The 21,676-nt window shown below is 35.7% G+C and overlaps 1 protein-coding gene across 1 annotated transcript; it reads right to left on the bottom strand.

Moving 5' to 3' along the window:
* Window positions 1-1,087: 1,087 nt before the first annotated feature.
* Window positions 1,088-19,795, bottom strand: LOC139973526 (uncharacterized). Its single transcript, XM_071980263.1, has 6 exons — window positions 19,506-19,795; window positions 17,197-17,414; window positions 12,427-12,599; window positions 5,096-5,363; window positions 4,566-4,636; window positions 1,088-3,878 (listed from the first exon to the last, which is right to left on the bottom strand). Exons 1-6 carry the CDS (start codon window positions 19,565-19,567, stop codon window positions 3,624-3,626), a joined length of 1,047 nt encoding a protein of 348 aa, XP_071836364.1. The 5' UTR covers window positions 19,568-19,795; the 3' UTR covers window positions 1,088-3,623.
* Window positions 19,796-21,676: the final 1,881 nt, after the last annotated feature.

Below are 21,676 nucleotides of genomic sequence, written 5' to 3' on the forward strand. Positions count from 1 at the left end.
TAAGTATGACTTTTCAAAGGATGTTATTCTTTTAAAGTGTTTACTTTTTTTACATTATTGTATGAGCTCATAAGAAACGCTTTCTACAGTAGAATATACAAAGTGTATTTAATATTCATAAATGACAGTATTGATAATAAATATGGGTTCCACGTTACAGGTCAATGTGAACCAGATTGTATGAAAGATTTATTAAAAAATATCATTGTTTGTGACGAAAGTCACGTGAATGATTGTTTTACAGTACAATTTATTTAAAGAAAGATCTTAAATAGTTTATGAAATAAATTACACGTGTATGTACAAAATAAACTTAAACTTACTTCATTGCACTTATTATGCAAATTTATTCAAATAAGGTCATAACCAGTGACGTCACTTTTCTTTAATTTTTTTCCAGTAGGAACAAAGCAGTTTCCTATAATTAAACAATTCACGATAAATGGAATCAATTTTACCACCTGGATAGCTATATAAGAATAGAAAATCATCATTCTTGTATTGAAAATCAAAACTTACGTAAAATTAAGTAAATTTCGAATTCGTTTTGGAAGCATTTTCGTGGTGCAGGATCAGCCACGGGGATGTCAGAGCGTGCACTTTTTTTCTATTCTGACCGAGGACTTGAACAAAAGAATTTCAGGTCCTCGGTTGTGGTTTCTAGAGAATCACCACGTCCTCGGAAGAATTCTATTGTATGTAGCATTGTTAAGGTTAAGGTACGTGGATTTGAACAATGGAAAATACAATGGGGTCCTCGGTCTGAATGTAATACAAACATGTGTGTGTGAGTGTGTGATAGTATTGTATTCAGGTAGAAATATATAAACTTAAATAAACATAACAAGACAAGCAGTCATTATAACAAGTTAAAGGCACTATCTTGAAAATTAAAATCAAGCAGTAAATAAAAATGAAGATAAACGCATCTATAGTTTTCTTCACCCTGTTCAGACACTAACCTCTCCATCTCTCATTTAATGGTCTGAGAGAAACAACACCTATCTCTATGTCTATGTTAATACCCAATCTTCCCCTCTCTCCTCCCTCTCCTCCCCTCGCCCCTCGCCCCACCACCCCATCCCATATATAGTAGATTAAGGTTTCAATCAGCAGCGATTACTAGAGGTGCATGTTAATCAAATCCACGCTTTATGAAGGTACAGGAACGAGGACGCACATGTGCAGTTGAAGGCTTTTATAAAACAAGAACTTTCATAGCGTTATACATTGTGCTGTATAAAGTTCATCCTTAGTTTATCAGATTTAAAAGAGTTAAATACACTACATAGAAATGTAAGGTGCATGTGGGTGGCCAATGGAAGGGGATCTTCCGGGGTACACCCCTCAGTCCGACAAGTTTTCAGTCCGACAAGTTTTCAGTCCGAAAATAAAATACACGTTTTCAGTCCGAAAATGAAATACACGTTTTCAGTCCGAAAATGAAATACACGTTTTCAGTCCGAAAATAAAATACACGTTTTCAGTCCGAAAATGTTTTCAGTTGGGGAGTGAAAGCAGTTTTAATGCCATAATATCACAAATAAAATGTGAAATCCCGAACTGATAGTAAAGATATCGATTGAATCTTTCGTATTTACTCATAATTGACAAAATAAGGAGTTAAGTTTTAAAAAATATATTGGAATTTTCGGTCCCCCTGGGACCTTCGTCAGCAATATTGGTAGTTGAATGAAAAGTACAAAATGAAACACAATGAAAGTATGACGCTAGGTTTAAAGTGTAAATTGCATTGATGGAATTAGAACCAAACAAACCATGACTATACAGGAAGCTGATTAAGGAGCGAAGAACGGATTATATATGTTTGTAGAACTGATAGTTGTTAAGGGGTCCCAAGTCTTTGTTGAGGCCGGTGATGTGAGACTTAATACAAAAGATTCAATCGATTTTTTTACTATCAGTTCGTTTATTGGTGATATTATGGCATTAAAACTGCTTTCATTCCATAACTGAAAACGTGTTTCTCATTTTCGGACTGAAAACGTGTATTTCATTTTCGGACTGAAAACGTGAATTTTATTTTCGGACTGAAAACGTGAATTTTTATTTTCGGACTGAAAACGTGTCGGACTGAAAACTCGTTTTTTCGGACTGAGAACGTGTATTTTATTTTCGGACTGAAAACTTGTCGGACTGAAAACTCGTTTTTTCGGACTGAAAACGTGTATTATATTTTCGGACTGAAAACGTGTCGGACTGACAACGTGTACCCGATCTTCCAACCCGATATCTCTCATCGATTTGAGGAAGAGTTGGCGGGTGGGCGGAGGAGCGAAGCAATAATTTGAAGTATATGAAGGACACTTTGGCAAACTAACTATTATAATTTTTTTTTTAAAACAATTTGTAACTATAAGTTTTAAATAAAATGTTAAAAAATTCACAGTTATTCTGACTTTGATCTTCAATGATATCTTATTAATATATCTAGAAAACAAGGAAACCATTCCAAATGCTATATTATTGTCTTAAGCAATATATATATATACTGCGCCAACAATGATGGCCTATACTTTCACATTTTCCCACATATAACGAAATAACCGCTTACGATATATTACGACAGCAATATACCAGATTAAATATGTGCTGTCACATCGCAATGCACGAACATTGGTATAAGTTTGCATACTTCACTCATCTTTCGTCTTTTTTTTGCAGGGATCTCTTCTTTTTCCTAATCCTCTACAAGGTTATAGTGAAAGTTAAACATGAATCTGCGGGTCACTGAATAAACATTACTCTACGAGTCACTGAATAAACATGAATCTATACGGGTCACTGGATAAACATACATGACATGAACGACTTGGTTACCAAGGAAAGATACAATCTAACAGTGTTTCAACGGGTCGTGATGTCTCGATGCATTCAATTTCAAAACTGACATGACTCGAACAAGTTCGTCAACCTCCCCCCCCCCCTCCATCCCCCTCTCATATAGATATAAGACAGTGAGTCGAGTTTACAGACTCGGCTCAAGTCAGGACAATTATTGTTAACTACCAAAATGGACCTCAAGATGATGCGACTCATTACAGCTTTGAAATATAATTATTAAGGATGCATATTTTTGGGACAGAGTCTTTCACCAAGAGCGATAGAGGTACATGATGTTGAAAGTATCAATTCCCCTGCACACCATTACCAGCCCTTTACCTCTGTGGATATATATTACTGTATGTATATTGCATATCAAAACCCATGCGCTGATTGAACGGTTCAAAAGTGACAGGTTCAATGGAAGACTGATTCTGTGTAATAAACTCATTCAGATATTAATGCAATTACGAGAAGAAATTCCACAAAGTCAAGGGTTCTCTTGACCTTTGACCTTACAAAACACGAAGACTTCTTTATTTTAATTTCATATCGGTTACCTCTTTGTAAGAAATATCCTTTTAAAGTTGGTCTCTACGGAGGTCCATAATGTGTACACAATTTGCGTGCAATGCATTTGGAGCAATCTATAGAAAACTGGAAAGATGTATGGATTTGTTTTATTGACGTCACGATCGACGTCACGAATTACGTCATCTACCGTCACGTCTGTAAAGGAAGACTTTCTATGCTGATCACGACCACGTGGTCGTATCATTTCAGACCAGAATGACTCTGGTGGTGTCGCCATATTGAAACGTACGAAGAATATCGGTGACGAGTTGAACCTGTTGTCGTTTCACCTCCGTCCTCGGGAATAATACGGACCGCCTCCCGTCCGAGTGGTAAGCTTCTTGGAAGCCCATCTCTCGTAGCAGGCAACCGGGCCTTCGATGGAGGTCCCAGACTGGTTGGAGAAGGTAATCATCCTTCGGTAGACTGTGATGGTCGGGATGACTGACGACAAACGATAACTATATAAAAACAAAGAGACGATCACAATTTAGTAACGGCGTGGTACAACACGGAATCAGACGGAATCAGAAGTTGGAGAAAAATAGAGGGCGTCTGACATTAATTGCTTGACTGGATTCATTGTGTAGCCCCTTTAAAGATTCGCAAAGTGCGTGGTATACTCTTTGACGTCACTATAGACTGACATTAATGTCTGACGGGCGAATCGACTGCAACGGCAAATGCAAATGCGTCGGAATCATTACACAATTGCTGTTTTAAACATTTTATCAAAATATTGGACACTACAAAATATAGCTAAAGTGTCACTATATCGGATGTGATCAGTGGGTAATATATTATGTTGCAATGGTAGATAAAGACGGTTGACTGATGTGTTGTTCGCGTCTAAGAATGACCGTTTACACACCCCTGAAACTTAATGATACATGAATAGCGTCCTCTGTTTCCTTAACACGCGTGTCGTTTGAGGTGGCAGTAAGCATGTATATGGAGTCGAAATCAATCCACTCACGCAATTTTTTTTTTCGGATACGTAAACAAAACACAACAGGGAAAAATCTTTTCTGTTATACTCAATTCATCCCATATTTCCCCCGATCCCCCATAACTGTCCCCTGGGGCCCGGGAGCTGTTATCCCCTGACCCGTCACACCCGTCAGGCCCGATCAGAGGTTCCCTCTTACCAGATAAAGTATTTGATCCATCTCGTCTTTGCGGATGTATGCTATCATACGAAAGATGTTGAAAGGCAGTTCTGTAAAACAAACGATAAAGTAAAATAAGGCCTATATAAAGAGTAAAAATAAAAACATAACATTAAATAAAGTAAGATACGAAATCATATAACATTCTCATTCCTAGATCGTCCCATTTTTTTATATATTTATTTATATATTGTTTGGTATAATGCGGAAAAAATGATGAAGGTCAAATAATGATGATGTAAGCTAATGACGTCATCATATATACAAATCATTCTAAAGCGAAATTCTCTGTGGCCTTTGTTGACCATCGATCGGTTTTACTGTAACGGTACACGTGACTTCGTTTGCTTCAGGCCATTAAAACAACACAATGTGAAACGACATTGTTACATTATAAACCAAGCTAAAAAATATAAATACATTCCGTGCCCTATATATCGTGTCATGGAACTTAGCTAAGACTCTGTAGGTTAAAATTAAGACATTTACGGTATGAATCGTTCGATTACCTAGAATTCCTTGAAAGATGATTGTATAAAGTACGAGCTCTGTGTTGTTACATCTGGCTGGTACAATGACGTAATCAGGTAGACTTTCAGCTGAACTTTGACCTTGGTCGAGGTGGCACCGAGGTATTTCAAAGCCTAGTCCAAACACCATCTCCTCCCACTGTTGCCTTGCCAACGAAGATGGCGGTTTACAGGGGACCGTGTCGAGGTTCAGCAAGAATGCATCTGTATGTTCTTGCCTTTGTTTAATGCGTAGCGCTCTTTGGACCTAAAAACAAAACAAAAATTAAAAAATTAAATGAATTGTTCTCATATCGTAAGGGCCGAAGCCACGGGCGGGCAATTTCCTTGACAAATGTAGTTAAAACTTGGTTAATAACGATATCAGTGGTAACAATGCCTCCCCTAACCCCGCCCCTTCCCCTGAATTCCTTATATGCAAAGTAGGGCTGTGGGTATACCTCTGTGACGAGATCGTTTTGCGCATATAGGCAGACATACTATGAGTACAACAACATTAATATATTGAGCACAAGTACAATTCTCTTTGAAATTTAGTACAAGGTGTAACCGCAAAATATGGGTACTTCATTGCAATGTTAATCTTACACTAGTGTATGTATCATATATTAAAAAATAGCACAGAGTGTATACAAGCACGCGTGTTAAGTCGTACAAGGGCGATTAATATAGTGGGTATACGAGTAGTTAAATAATTATCTAATCAGTCGAGTACGAATTTAAGGACTCACTATGAGTCAAGCTTTTTAGCTGGTGCTATAGTCTCTATGTGTTGAAACTTACAACATATTGTATAGGCCTACTAAGCCTCCCCGTGATATCAATGCAATTGATATTGAAATATATTTGGAAATTGACCCACCCTATACGTACTTCACAAATCTATTCAGTTATACTGGGTAAAACTACCTACAGTTTCACATTAATATAGAATTACTGATTATAGAGAAAGGATCAGTCACTCATTCTACCGTATTAAATCAACTTCCTGACAACTGCAATCCAATTTTATGTTAATATATGTATCGATATGAAATATACAAATATTCTTTATGATCTCATTAAAATCTCATCATTGATAGGCACCTTCATTATATTCTGTGTATAGTTTTTGCCTTGTAAATAAAATATCAGCTAACAAGAAACGACACAAAATCATAAAAACTAAAAGAATTATCGTCATCAATTTTGAATTTCAAAACTTGAAACTAAAGTGCGACCGAGCGAATGGAAGGTTAGGCTTAAGATATATGCTATACTGTAAAGCAATACGCGTATCGTCTTTACCGTTGCAATTTATATACTCCTTTTTTATTTGACCTCACCGCCGAATCATATTCATTTGTGACTAACTGCAAGAGATTAAAACTATCTCAGACAGTGAGAAAGAAAAAAAAAACCCAAAGAAGCCATAAGGAGAAATAAATAAGAAGAATACTAAAAATAAAAAAATAGTAAGAAAGAAAAAATAAGAAACTAAAATAGAAATACAAAAGCATATGATGAAACTGATCGAATTGACTTGTCAAACAATTAAAATTTTCTGTCCGAATTGGCGTTCTATGTATGGTTCCCTTGGTGATATAGAGTCCCAAGTCACAGACGGTAATATCTCGGTGTGTGAGAAGGTTAATTTTGTTGGTGGTAAAATTGACAAGTATTTTAATGACTTATTGTCGACAGTCTCTCACTGCATCTTCAAACTAGAAGCTTATAATACTAAAGGAATGAATCTAATATGCACATCTGCACAGTGTATGTAGCATACGTGAGTCATCTACGTGATCTGTATTTCCTTTTGTTTTTAACGAACGTATAGTCTGTAATTTAGGCTGGTGGATACGGTTCTGTACACACAACAGTCACCGAAGCGTATGCCAGAGTGTGTAATTAATTAGCTAGGCTGAGTGACGGATCTATGCACATGTGGGCATGGAGAACCATATAAGGCTCGTTCCATGATTGATGCGACCTGATAAAGCTACAATGTTATCTCTTTCACAAAATATTCATGAGGGTTCCTCTCGTGTTAGATCCCTGGTTATATATTTAGTAGGCCTATAGGCCTACTGATATGTATTTGGCTATGATGATGTAGCCTACTGTAAGTTGATTTTTGTTATGAGTCACGATATGGGGTTTAAACCGATGATATATCTGAACCCCGAGGGCAAGGAAAAGATTTTGATTGAATTAAGGTGTTGTTAAATTCGAAAGTTTTATTTTTTGCATCTAAGGCGCCAAACATGATGATCACTGTAGTACTTTTAGGTTTACTTTTCCTAATGTATGATTGCGCATGCTCACATTTTCAGGAAATTTCGAGACTGAGGTAAATTTTAGAATGAGCCACCTGCTACATCACTTAAGTAAGTCGTGGGAGGTTGATTTAAGCTTTTTGGAAATGACATTGGAACAAATAACTTTAACTCACTGATATGCTAAGTAGCGATATTTTCCTTTGGATATGGCCTAATATGTGACGTCATTGATGTCTTGCAAGTCATACGTTTTGCAAAAAATGAACTTCAGGCTACCACGACCGATACTTTCTGTTGTCACGCGACCTCTTAAAATTATATGAAACAATCGTAATATACGAAGGTTTGATTAAATTAATTATTTGACAAATTAATTATTTAGATTCACTCTAAAAAAAGCTTTGGAATTGATTTTTTTTAACCCAACACTGCACCTTGGCTATTGGCAATTAAATTGGTAAAACTGTCTCAATTTTGGTATCCCCCCCTTTTTTGAGGGGGGGGGGGGTTAATTCAACCTTGGTTGTATACACATCACGTACCCAGTTTTGGGTAAAATATTTGCCCATCTTTTTCTGAGGGTAGGCAGTTCCAGTGTCGATAGGTATAGGTTATAGGTATAATATACAATAAATGAGTAAGCCAGTCTCCTAGGCCTAGCTATATCCAGGTTTATTTTGGCCTTAAAACATTATAACCGTTAACAATAAGTATAATAGACCAGAATACTGACTGAGGAATTATGACTGTTTAAAACAATTTTTTTTTTATTTCTTTGCAATTTCTAAACTTACTGTTACAAATATATTAACACTGTTAAATAAAGATGATCCAATACCTGTTGTTAATTTAATCAATTGGTTTATACATTAGAGAAAATAATATTCTATACATTAATAATAATAATAATAATAAGACTTATAATGCGCACATACCACTCAAAGAATGTTCATGGCGCAATTGACAATTAGAAATGATACAAATAATACAGAATAATACAAAACAATGACAGACGAAAAAGTTAATGGTACAAGATCATATAAAAGCTTTTGTCATTAAGTGGGATTTTATGCTCTTCTTAAAGTTAGAGAGAGTAGATGTTTTTCTGATTTTTAAGGGAAGTTGGTTCCATTGATATTGGTTTAGCTTGATATTAATATTTTTTGTTCAAATATGAGAAAATCTAACATAATTACAGGTTTTTTAATGCAGCAAAAATGTTGTTTAAACTGCACATTTGAATCTGTTTTGACTCGGGTTGTTCACGATGATTTTATGATAACAAAGTACCACAGCAATGACATTCAAGTTTTATGCTAGATAATGCCAAATAAATTTAAAAAAAAAGCCATAACCGAAATGGAAAAATAACATCGAAAGTTTTCGATTTGCCTTTTAAATGTGATTAATATACTAACGTGTAGAGTTCCGCTCAAAAGGACGTGCGTGTTGATGATAAAATCAGATTAAATCGTTAACATTTACTTGGCGGAGAAAAAGCAATGTGGTTGTCTTAACCAGTGTGATTATTATTTACCTTATTTTGAGAAGTCACTGGAAAGGATTGGTAAAATTGTTGCCAAAAAATCACAAACGTCTGCTTGACGAAACGTCTGCTTGAATCAATGTCAACTTTAAATGTGTAAGATGCTGTAAATACCGGAGTTCAGCTCAAAAAATCATAAATAGTCACCTTAATCCATTAATTCTAACAACCCTTCCCTCTTCGTATTCTTCGGATAGTTAGGTTTAAAAATTAGGGCACCAAAAAGGAAGAAACCCGATATGCCTTCCATTTCAAATGTGCAAACGAAGTGAAAAGTTGAAAATATATCACCGAAAAATTGACGCTTTCTAATTGATTTGATGCCGCTGCCGTTGAAGAGCTTATGTAATGGTTGTGTACTAAAATGTGTAACGTTAGACTAACAAATCCGACTAATGGTCCGTCTGTAAAGAGTGTACCTTACCTTAAAGGAATATATTATTATTATTCTTATTAATCTTATTATTATTATTCTTATTCTTCTTCTTCTTATTATTATTATTATAATTATTATTATTATTATTATTATTATTATTATTATTATTATTATTATTATTATTATTATTATTATTATTATTATTCTTCTTCTTATTATTATTATAATTATTATTATTATTATTATTATTCTTATTCTTATTCTTATTCTTCTTCTTCTTATTATTATAATTATTATTATTATATATTATTGAAATATATCGAGGTGATAATGATTGTATACTTGTCTAATATTAAAGTGATGTGCCGATAATGATGCCTTATTAATGCCTACACAAACCGAGACGTGGCAGGACAAGGTTCCAACGAACTCGAGGTTAATTTATAACAAAGATTGTCAGGTTAATACACCGTCCCAAGTCTCACATTAGGTGATATTACAGTTTTAAGGTTTCTGCATGATGGTAAAATCGAGGACAAGAAGTGACGTCACGAAGGTAGCATAGAGCCGGTGTTACACAAATGTTACTGTATTTATTACAACAACAACTTTGAAAGGTGACATATATGCCTATATACACTGAACTCTGCCCACAATGGTAGGCTACATGGAGCGTATAGGAAAGCTATAAGCTCATTGCGTCATGCAATGATTTCGTATCCTTTATCAATGTCGTTGTCTTTTTGTCTTGCTTGTTTACAGATGTATGTAAATCTAGAAACAGACAAGCCCTCCAACGTCACAACAAAACACTTCTGACCTATTTAGTTACACCATTCAATATAGTCCTGCGGGTACCCATACACTATTCTCGAATTATTGTCAACCCGCAAAAGGTGAACCTTTTCAAATATCATTTTACAAAGTATTAGAATATCTCACATGGTTTCATGTTTCCCCGTTTACGTTTGTTTAAGTTCCTTATTCTTTACATGATATCAAATATATTCCTAAAGTTCCAGGAACTTGACCTTAGTTTCCATAAATATTGTATAACGTACGTCACATTGTATAGGGTATAATATTGTCATTGACTATACATATCTACGTATTTTGACAGTTCCTCTTACAGTTATGATATGGAATATGAACTTCACCAAATGATAAAAATAGTTTTGGGTCGCCAGTTACACCCTCTTTCTCAAAAGTCCAGTTGAATTTGTGTACGCTATCTAGGATTGTAGTGTCGACTGGCGCTGAAGAATTATAACATATTTATATAAATAAAAAAAGATAACAAAAAAACAGATCAATCGAAAAGCTGATTTAGACATGTTTGAAGCGCGATTCTGATAAGGCCAAATCTATGTGACATTTTCTTGTTAATATCAAATTGATGATTTTGTCTCGGTAAAAACATTTTCACCAGGATGTGCGGAACATCAAGGAAATATGAAAGTATCATAATGTTGTTGACCTATTAGTTTACTTTTGGCAAAAACCATTTGTTTTAACGATTCTTCCATTATAATACCGATTTGTCCATGAAAAGGCCTTTCTTGTCTCCAAATCTGGGAAAGTAATTGAGGTTGGATAAACTAGTTGAAGTTCTTTTCTGTTATAAGTTGTTTAATGTCATTGTTTGTTTTGTGGGGAACGCAGTCATTGAGTTGGTTTAGCTTGGAAACAATTCATCTTTGATTTAGTCCCGTTAACCCCGATAATAACTGCGGTCGTTGTACTATATAGGCCTGTGACAGACATGACAGCCACACGTCTTCAGCACTTAACAAGGTCGTTTCAGTCCACGGGGATTAACTTCATTATTTTTTTCATTAATATCTTGATGCATGCATCTACCGAATTTCTTGTTCTCTTCGTCTGTTAGATAAATCATCTTCGCTTTCAAAGTAACATTGGCCCACAGCTGTGTAGTTGTGTCGTTCAGTGACTTTTTCGAGTTCGACAGTCACCATTTCAAAGGAACTGTTTTTATCTTACTAACCCAATCTACGCCAGCGACGTCGGAGGGAAATGTCTGTAATCCTACTATTGTTTCCCACCATTGATAAACCACACGTCCGTCTGACTCATTTCGATTGGTCCGCTGTGGTGACCGACAAGAGCTTTTCTTTTCGCGGTATACTAACGAACTTGGGAAGTACCCCCTTTCAAGGTTATGCTTGTATGGTTTGAAAGGAAGCATGCATATGAGGTCTCGACTCGATTCACCGATGACGTCTTTATAATTGCGTATATATAGAGTTATCGGTATTTTAGCATGTTTTTCCTATAAACATTTAGAGTTTTTGGTGTGTGTGGAAGTATAGGCCTATAGAGGAGATCCGTTTGGTAATGAAAACGACTTGTGTATACGGTGATATAGTTTAGGTTTATTCTTATCAAGGACGGTGAGAACAATCCATAAAATCTAACTGAATGCGGCGTTTCACATTAAGCATAGAGGAGTAGGTCATGTAGCACTTCCCTTGTATAATAACACTTCAAACCGTAAAGTTTTAAAGTGGTAATTGCCTCCATGATGATAATAAACCCTGTATACAGGCCAGTAATATTGAGACTTACTAGGCGTTTATCTTTAACACAGATATTCAAAGATTTACGGACGATATAAGAACAAAATAAAATCACCATACAGGAAAGGACATTGCTGTAAAACAAGAATCGCTTAGCAGTTTGGACATGGAAACGATACTGTCAGATTAGCAGTTTATTTTAGCTAGATTTGAGTCATAACAGAGTTTCTGCAAACGTTGAGGTTGTGAATAACTTTCTCATCTCGTACCACAATCATGTGACAAATCGGTTACGTAGAAATGTTTATATGCTTAATGTACAATATCGTCCGCGCATTAAACCATATATACCCAAATGTTCAGGATTGTTTCCAATTTTATCCTCAACTTGAAAAAAAAAATGCTTACATCATAATTGCAAAACATTTCTAAAATATTATGCTATATATATATATAACCTAATTAAAGCGATTTAACGACAGATTACTTTCCGATTTGAAGAATTTAATGTGTAGCTCATTGTTATGTAAAATTGTATGTGAATAATCATTTTTTACGCCGCTATATGACTTGTGTCTGTGTGCACTTACCATCGAGTGAAAATGTTGCACTGCTTGCCTGAAGTTACTTTCTAATGAATATTGAGCGATCCATCTCAAGCATTCTGTCCAACTCTTGGGTTCAGAGGTTGCCAGTCCACGCCTCCTTAGTTCCGGTGATGAGGATGGAGATCGGTGACAAAGCTGATCCGAAGATGAAGATACTGTAACATAAGATAAGAACGAAGTTCACAGACTAAATAGAGAACGAGTATACAAACTCATGTGGGCGGCGAGTACCAAAGAGTATGATACACTCTCCTGGAATAGGAGCAGACCTATACGTGTACAGACTAAGGACAAGTCTGCAAAATATCAGTTTGGGACCACTTTTTGCAGTGAAATTTTATGTATGTTATTAATTTCTGTAATTTCCTCTATTATAACTCATTTCAGAATATATATAATTAGACAAGTAAACAAAGGAATATACGTTCTCCTTCAAACGGCATCTTGTGATGTAAATATATTTCATATATTGAGAAACGTGTTTTATACATCGATTTGTATCCATAAACAAAGCACTATTCACATGTATACAAAAATACATAAACATGAATAAATAAAATGCACCAGCGAAATTAATTAACACCAATTTTGTTTTAAGCGTGCCATCGTCACTTTACGAACTACAACATAACACCTTTGTTCCAGAGGAGTTTTTTTTTAATTTGTTCTTTATTTTTTCATTCTTTATTATCACCCCTCCCCCCCCCCCCCCTTTACTACAGTTGTCATCTGTGGTTGATGTGTATGCATCACACATTCATCAACGGATGTACACACTACAGTGACAACAATGTCTTTTCATGTATAGTGTTTAACCAAACTCGAGCGTATACGTCCACATTCACAACCACATCCCGACTTTTATCAAACAAATATAACAACAAGAAAAATTGTTCAAATATTGAATCTTTTAGCGGATTGTTATTTTTTTTTCCATTTCTTTCCTTTGTCGAACGGAAACATATCAGTTTCACAAGTATATGAATCATCTCATTATTTCTGCTTGATTTTCCACTCACAGAAATCCCTTCATTTTTCACAAGTTTCTAGAAAGTGAAACGATAATTTAATGTTTACAACAATCAGACGGCTTTTGTTAGCTCTACCCCTAACACCCCAGGGCAATGAAAGGTACATAATAGGGCTAAACTCTATTGTCGACGGTGCACTATACAATATCAAAAGAATTGATTTAAACAGATCCGCGCTCATACAACATTTTCAATCGGTACCGTCACCTTCGTTCAAAATTGAAACCAATTTCCCGGTGTGATTCGACCAAATTTCAATACTTGGACAATGTCATTATAATATATATATGTCTGTGTGTGGTCGAGTAAATCACAAAGGTAAAATTATTCATCGAGAACTAATGATTTCTATACGCAAATAAAATCACTAAAAAATTGGGGGAAAAGTGAAGCAATATTCAAACTCTTTTTCACCTTTTTTGAAAAATGCAAACTAGTCGGTGAGGAAATTAAGTGGTGAAAGTAAAATTACGCGGGATTTGAAAAAATATCTGGAAGAAAAATGGGTGGAATTTATAGGCCTAAATAATGATACAATCATTAAAGCAGCATTTTGCGTTGGGTCGCTTTTTTCCACTTTTTTAACATGTGCATCGATTTTTTTACATGTATCAATCATAAAACAGCAATCTAAGATACCATCCAAGTTTCACCCTGCCAAGAGCGTTAATTAGCGAGTAATTAACGATTTATGTCGATAAATGAGAAGAGTGTCCTCGACAAATTTCACAGTTAAAATTAATCGCATACAATTCCGCCAAACCCACTAGTTTGAATTCAACCAATCAGAGATGCAGGTTTAGTTATGAGCCGTTGCTAAAAATAGATTCAAGACTTCGCGTTGGTTGTACCAGGGAGTTGTTATGCAACTCCCTGGTACAACTGCCATATAGACTGTACACAAATCAAGCGTGGTGTTATATTACGTATCTGTCAATGACGTTCGTAGTGTTTAAATATTCATATTATGGGCGAGGTTTATTGGGTTCCCAACGGAAAATATCTTGGAGAACAACAAAGTTGAAAGTTGCAATTTTTTCGACTTTTATGCCACCATTTGAAGTAAAATATAAATAGATTAGCTAGTTATGTATGTCGTTATGGCAAAGTGGAATCAGTGAGGTTGAGAAAAATCATAGAAAAGGACGCAAAATGCTGCTTTAAGTTAAAATCTTACGGCCACGAGGTTTTCCATGGAAATATTTTTTGGAAGATTGAATATTCCCCAGTAAGATTGATAGTTCCTCATGAAAACTCTCAAACTTTAGCGTCGTAGTGACACATAAAGTTTGGACATAGGAAATATACCTGTACTGGCTAATCTTATTTGATATAAATATATATTAATATATATATATATTAATATATATATTAGTATATATATAGCCTATATATATAGCCTATATATATGTAGCCTATATATATAGCCTATATATAGCCTATATATATAGCCTATATATATAGCCTATTATGAAATAAAAAATTGAAATCGTTATGAGATGAAAAATCCAGAACATGATTCATAGTAAGTCTCTCCAACAATCAGAGATTACATTTAATTAGGCCAGTGGAGAAAGATCTCGTGAATCCTCAGTGTAGATGAACCTTAAAAATGACATTCATTTAAGGCATTCCTCCGGGTTTTGTTTCTCTTAGCACCTCTAGAGTGCCCCTCCGTCATATTAATCATTATTTCAAATTATACGTATAGACCTTTATATATATATAGCCTACATGTGTTAATGGCATGCATGCTTCACGAGGTGACAAATTAAAATAAAAGAACCCATCATGATAACAAAAAATCACTTTTGTATTTTCAATTTCCAGGTCACGAGCATAATTTAAACAAATAAGAAAAGAGAGAGGGAGTGAGACAGACAGAGGGAAAAAATGACGAATGTTCTTCTATACAAAATTTGTCGCCTGAGTTTAGTCTTACAGAAACAACCCGAAGCATTGTACGACAAGGAAGTCAAACCACCCGTTATTTTCAGAAGACACAAACTAATCAAAGTTCTAAGCCAAGCTATAGTTTAACTTCACCCAAGAGCTTTTTTTTTTTGTTTTCATCAATCTAATTAGTAGTTTTTAACCAAAGGCAACATTTCTCGCCCCCTCTTTCTATTACTATACCCAAACTGAATTTTCGGCTTTTCTCACAAAGCCAAGGATCAGAGAATTAATCCTGTTTTAGTTTAGGCAAACAGTTGTTAGCCTCGGGGAGTAAGAGTTCATTTGGAGCAGTGGTCTGTGCGTGCTATATATCCACATGTGTGTTACGGTATGGTAGTATATACGGCCGCGCCGCTCGGGAAGTTATAATTAAAGAAAAGAGAAACGTTAACGAAGAGACGACACGACAGAAAAACAAAATAGAAAGAACGTAACCAGATTTCTTATCTGTCGATAGCAAGATGCGATGAAAGTAATTTTGAAGGAGTGTCGGGATATAAGTTTTGGTCCTGTTAATTAACAAGCTCCTTCTTTTAATGAACACTTCCTTATTTATTTATTTATTTTTGTTTTCTTTGCACGTTTGATTATATATCCTACTTTTTATTCCATTCGAGCCAATTAAGGCTCATGATTCAAACTATTGGTGAAATTTGCTACCGTTACTCAACCATACCAACCCCCTCCCCTCCCCTCCCTCTCGATGGCACCCGTAACAATACTGTCCGCCATATGTCAAGTTTTAATTTTAAAGCAACGAAGATCATGTCAATCGTTATATATTATGGATAATATCGTTATTTTTGTCATTATTATATCGTACGATAAACTTCGTATACACTTTACTTTTCATGCGCAGTTATTAACGTGTATACCTTGAGATTTGGGACTGGTGCGTGCAATGTGTATGAGGATTGTCAAGTGGCACCGTGCTATTTTGTTTTAATTTACGACCCAAAAAGCTGACTAACATCGATTTCGAATCGTCGTCACAAGTTCACGACACAGGGGTAACGAAACTTCAATGCAAGAGAGATCAGTACATAAACAGTAAGGTGAAGAGTTACGGGAAAACAGGAAGTCAGAAAGTAAGATTCGAGGAAAACGGTATAACTCCTATCGCTGTTGTGGCTGCTCTTTCTCCTTGCTCTTATAAACTTGAAGGTTTCGTACATAGAGTTTGATAATAGCTCTCTGATCTAAAATAAAACTTGTAGAGGTATTATTACCGGAAGCTTAGTACGTGCAGTCGATATCCTTATAGTAAAGGTAACGTTTTTGCGTGAATATTAAAAGTGAAAAGAAAGTATAGGAATGTTGTAACTAAAACCACTGATTCCATATAGTATAGGCATGTAAACCGTGGCTGGCATACCGTGTTGTAGACTGGAATTTAATGAATGCAAAATATCTCAAATTTTCGGTATCTTAAATCGTATACAGTCATGTACAGTACCGGCGGTATTTTATATTACAGACTAAACGACAGTTTAGATATACGGTAATTTTGATCTCAAAATTTAAGTATCCTTTGACGATATGTGTATTTTAGTGTACACGCATTAGCTTATGAATAAGTATAGATCAACATTATGAGGCCCATTAGAGACACATGTTGGCGGAGTGGTATACGTGCGCTCTCTATATATACAGGCGCACACCTGTGATCACGTGCATGACTAATTAAAATGTCAACATGTCGTTCAAAACATCGCAAATAAAGCAGTTTAATATTTTGACTATAATTGACACACTTTCTTCTCACCTGTTGATTGTCTTGAAGTTCTTCTCTCCTCGTTTCTTTCGATGGGGTGCAATCGTTCTTGAAGAAGAGCGGTTGGGTCGTTGGGGGTGTAAGCTGGAGGGGCAGCGGGGTACATGGTGAGGTCAGCAATGGTGTTGAATTCGGTATATGGTGGTGGGGGTTCGTTATAAATACTGCAATCGTTGTAACTTGGAGGTCCAGAAACAGAATTCCGACGTCTGACAATGATTTACAAAAGCAAACAAAATATTCAGATGAAAATAATAATAAGAAGAATATTTATAATAGTAGAATAATAATAATTAATAATAATAATAATAACAATCATAATAATAATGATGATAAATAATAATAATAATAATAATAATAATAATAAATAGGCATATATTTTAATTCGATAGAAACGACATAGGAATTAGCAATACAGAGGTTTCTAAGTCGAAATTTCGACTGTATCCCGAGATTTCTAACGTTGTGTCGGCCAAATTTGAACGTTTTAATGTTCCTCCTGTCATGTAAGCATTAGTCATCGTTGTAAACATTGTCACATGAAACTACATATGATATGGAATAGAGTTGTTGGCAGTTCCAGTGATAAAATTCATTCCTTTTCATGATAGACTTTAAGCAAACAGAAAAGAGATTGCCGACATAATAAATTACAGCAACAACAACAACAGATATAAGGAGAAAACAATCGATACAAGCGTGTCATATGGATATACCGTATACAGATAACAACCATAAGGTAAACCAATGTCAATTTATAACAGTGGCGTAGGAAAGTACTTTTGAGTGGGGGGGGGGGGGCTGAAGACTGATGGCCGGCCTGGGGGAGGGGTCTAAGGGGAGGGGGTGTCCCCCTCCCCTTAGGAATTTTTTTGCATTTCCAGGTGGCCTCAGATGCAATTTGGTGCAATATAGTACACTTCAACCCACCCATTCCATTTTGTATATAATTTTGCATTTTCACCTGGTCCTAGATGCAATTTGGTGCTCCAAATGAGATTTTTTTCTCATTTGGAAATGAAAAAGGGGTTTTCTGACTTGCGAAGCGGGGGGGGGGGGGGCGGAATGATACTTCCGCCCTCCACATTTTTCACTGGGGGGCTGGCGCCCCCCAGCCCCCCCCCCCGGTTCCTACGCCCTTGATTTATAATGAAGATGAGAAATATCAGACAAACTAAAACATTGTAATTCAAATGAATTTTGGTTCAACTTGAGTGAAGGCCATACGGGCAGCTTTAATGCACCATTGCGCGCAGTCACGTGACTTAAAAATATTACCGGCTATTATATACATGTGGTATATAAAGTGTTAGCTACGGTATACGCATCACAGCCCGCTTTTATCATACACACACCCTTCATCCGCATATCATAAAAAAAGTTAACCGCGATAATAAAAGACGGTTGAATACAGTGACAAATTATTGAGGGTACTCTAAATCGCATGACAGAAATGTTGAGGCGCCTCTTCCTCTCTTTATATAGTCTTTACTATATTACCATCAGCTAGCCTATATTATGGTATAGGCCTAACTATATAGGACGTACTTCACCAACAGCTAGTAACATATACAGCACAGATATGCAATATATAAGGAATGCAGACTGTGCCTGTTTTTATGTTGATAGTAAATGCCACGCTAGGAATGCTTTCATAGATTAAGCAGTTATGAGAAGAGATTTATATTCTTAATTAGTTATGTCTTTACGTACTGCAGGCCTATAGAGGGCAAAAGATTATAAATCAAAAATGATATGATAATGCTGTTATGATCATGAGTCAGGTAAGAATAATGCAGCTTCCAATTGTGTGTGATGGCAGGGACGAAAATTCTTTTTGTTTTTTGTTGTTGTTTCAAATATTGCTGTTTATGAGCCCTGATTGGTTCAATTTTGCAATGGTTAATATGAACTATTATTGAGGTCTGTTCACAATTAGGGCTGTACTTTTTAGGATGTAATCTCCCCGGACTTTCGATGCAGTAGCTAGCTATAGAATGTCAGTGGAACGATAGAAAAGTCAGATATATCCTATACATGAAGAGTATACCATATATACGAAATCACGAGATAAATAAATAACGTAGAAATATAGGAATGCTTGACCAATATTACTATCTAACTGCAATTATATGAAAAAAGTATTTAATCCTTATCGATTAATCATAGGCCACACGGAAGACAGAATCATTGAAAAGGATTCTGCCATGCCGGAAAAATATATCGTAAATGATAAAAAATATAAAGATAAAAAACAGGTTAAAAAAGTCAGCTAAATTGTCGCAGAAGAGTAAACATACCTTCTTAAATGCTTCTTGAAAATAGCCTTCCCTCGTTTTCCGAAAGAGGTGATTGGATTCATACTGGTGTTAATTTTTTTACTCCACAAATGAAAAAAAAGTCTTTTAGTAGGTATAACACAAATCACCGCAGTTGTTCTCGAGTCGTCTGTAGTAGCAATGACTTTCCCTAACTTTTACAATGTTTTGTTAATTGAGCTGGTTTGCAGACGGCTGTGTCTTTTACTTCTGTGAAAATACTGCCGAGGTCTCCCTTATTTGAACATAACCGCGCAACTGAACTTTTCTATATGTTTGCCTGCCAACATCCCACACGCGACAGCACGCGAGGTTCGCTAACCGCTCCGATGACGTCAGCGTATTACGGTATCCTATTGGCTGAGCTTTTGTCAATGGAGATGTACATAAGCGTAGTCGAAGCATGACGTGTTTTTTGTTGAGAGTTGTTATCACCAATGCCATCTTCACATTTCAAAAAAAAAAGGGTCGTCCTAGATCACGACGGAAGAACCGCAAATCCCATTAGTGATAAATGCAACATTTTAGATTCACAGTTCTCTGAAACCAATTGTCATATTTATAAACGATTCCTCGTTAATTTCAGGAATACCGGAATAGAGTTTTGGTAAAATTGGTATTGATTTTAAATCACTTTGACCATATTCTACTGGGTGCATTGAATGAGAATTTCAAGGTTTGCTTTGGAAGCGGACTTTTCAGTAAAATAATGGGATGAGACGGGGTAGACACGTGAAAGCATAGAGAGAAGGAGAGTAAGTATACCGTACTTGCATGGAAGTAAAAAAAAGAAAATGGGGAGGGGTCGGAGAGAGAGGGGTCGGGAGGGAGGGTCGGGAGGGAGGGGTTGGGGAGGGAGGGGTCGGGGAGGGAGGGGTCGTGGAGGGTGGGGTCGTGGAGGGAAGGGAAGGGGAACCTGGGGAGGGGTAAAAGGGAGGACAAGAAAACACAAAAGATGGCAAAAGAAGTCTGAATCGGGGCATCAGGGGATTAACTGTTATTCCTTTTCGGTAATTGTCTCCGAGGGCCCCCAGGGGTCCGGCTGGCCGGATCGGCCTAGTTACGCTGCTGGATTTACATTTACATGTATAGGAAGAATTCAGCTTGAATATATGAATATGAGAACAACTTGGTTCTAAGCGCAAGTAAGAGCTTTTAAAGAGACTAAATACGTACCTCATGGTAAATAATATTCCACAATGTTAGATTTTTTTCCATTCAATTTCTTTATTCCAGTATAAATTACAAAATTTATAAATAGGACACATAATAATTATACACAACAGACGTAAACTGTACAATCATGAAAGCATGAAAAAATAAGAAATAAGATGGAGGATTAGAAGTTTTTTTTTATAGAATGAAAGATTTGAAAGGATTAAAAAGATTATAACACAGATTCTAAGAAACCATTATGAATATAAATGGCTGCTCTGTAAATTAGTTCTTAAAAAGCATAATTCTAAAAGTTGGCAAGATAGTAGGATTTCGTAGATTGTATTTGTTTGTTTACTTGCACAGAGTGATCAACTCGGAGTGAAGTGGGTGATCTTTAGAACTATGTATTTTCTTAGCTAGTATTATGAAGTCATTTCTAGCAGCAGTGTTTACTTTACCAACCAGGCTTTCATAGTCGAGATAAAATACATTTGAGCTATTATTTCAAGAAACTTCTGATGAAAACCCCACCTGATAATTTGAAAGTAGCTTACATTTTATTGGCTTACCCCTCGACTTGTTCTTTGGAGTGGATCACAGATACTGATCTGTGATATCATCAGGTTAGATGCTCTTTACTTTCGTATTATAATCTGTTCTCTTTCTTTCTTGTGATTGTTTGTGTATAACTACTAGGTATAACTTGAGAAACAAAGCAATAACACCAAAATTCAGAATTAATGTGTGTAGATAATAGTTTTATTTATCGTGCTGCTATTTATTTACGAAATGGTAATCTGAAAAATTTATTGTAGACAGTTGCACCTGTACGTTTTGTATATATATCTATGTATATGTATGTATATGTATGTATGTGTATATGTATGTATGTGTATATATGTGTATGTGTGTGTATGTGCATATATGTGTACATATGTGTATATGTATGTGTGTATATGTATATGTGTATATATATGTATATATATATTTTTTTA

This window comes from Apostichopus japonicus, chromosome 9 (assembly GCF_037975245.1).
Source record: "Apostichopus japonicus isolate 1M-3 chromosome 9, ASM3797524v1, whole genome shotgun sequence".
NCBI classification, from domain to species: domain Eukaryota; kingdom Metazoa; phylum Echinodermata; class Holothuroidea; order Aspidochirotida; family Stichopodidae; genus Apostichopus; species Apostichopus japonicus.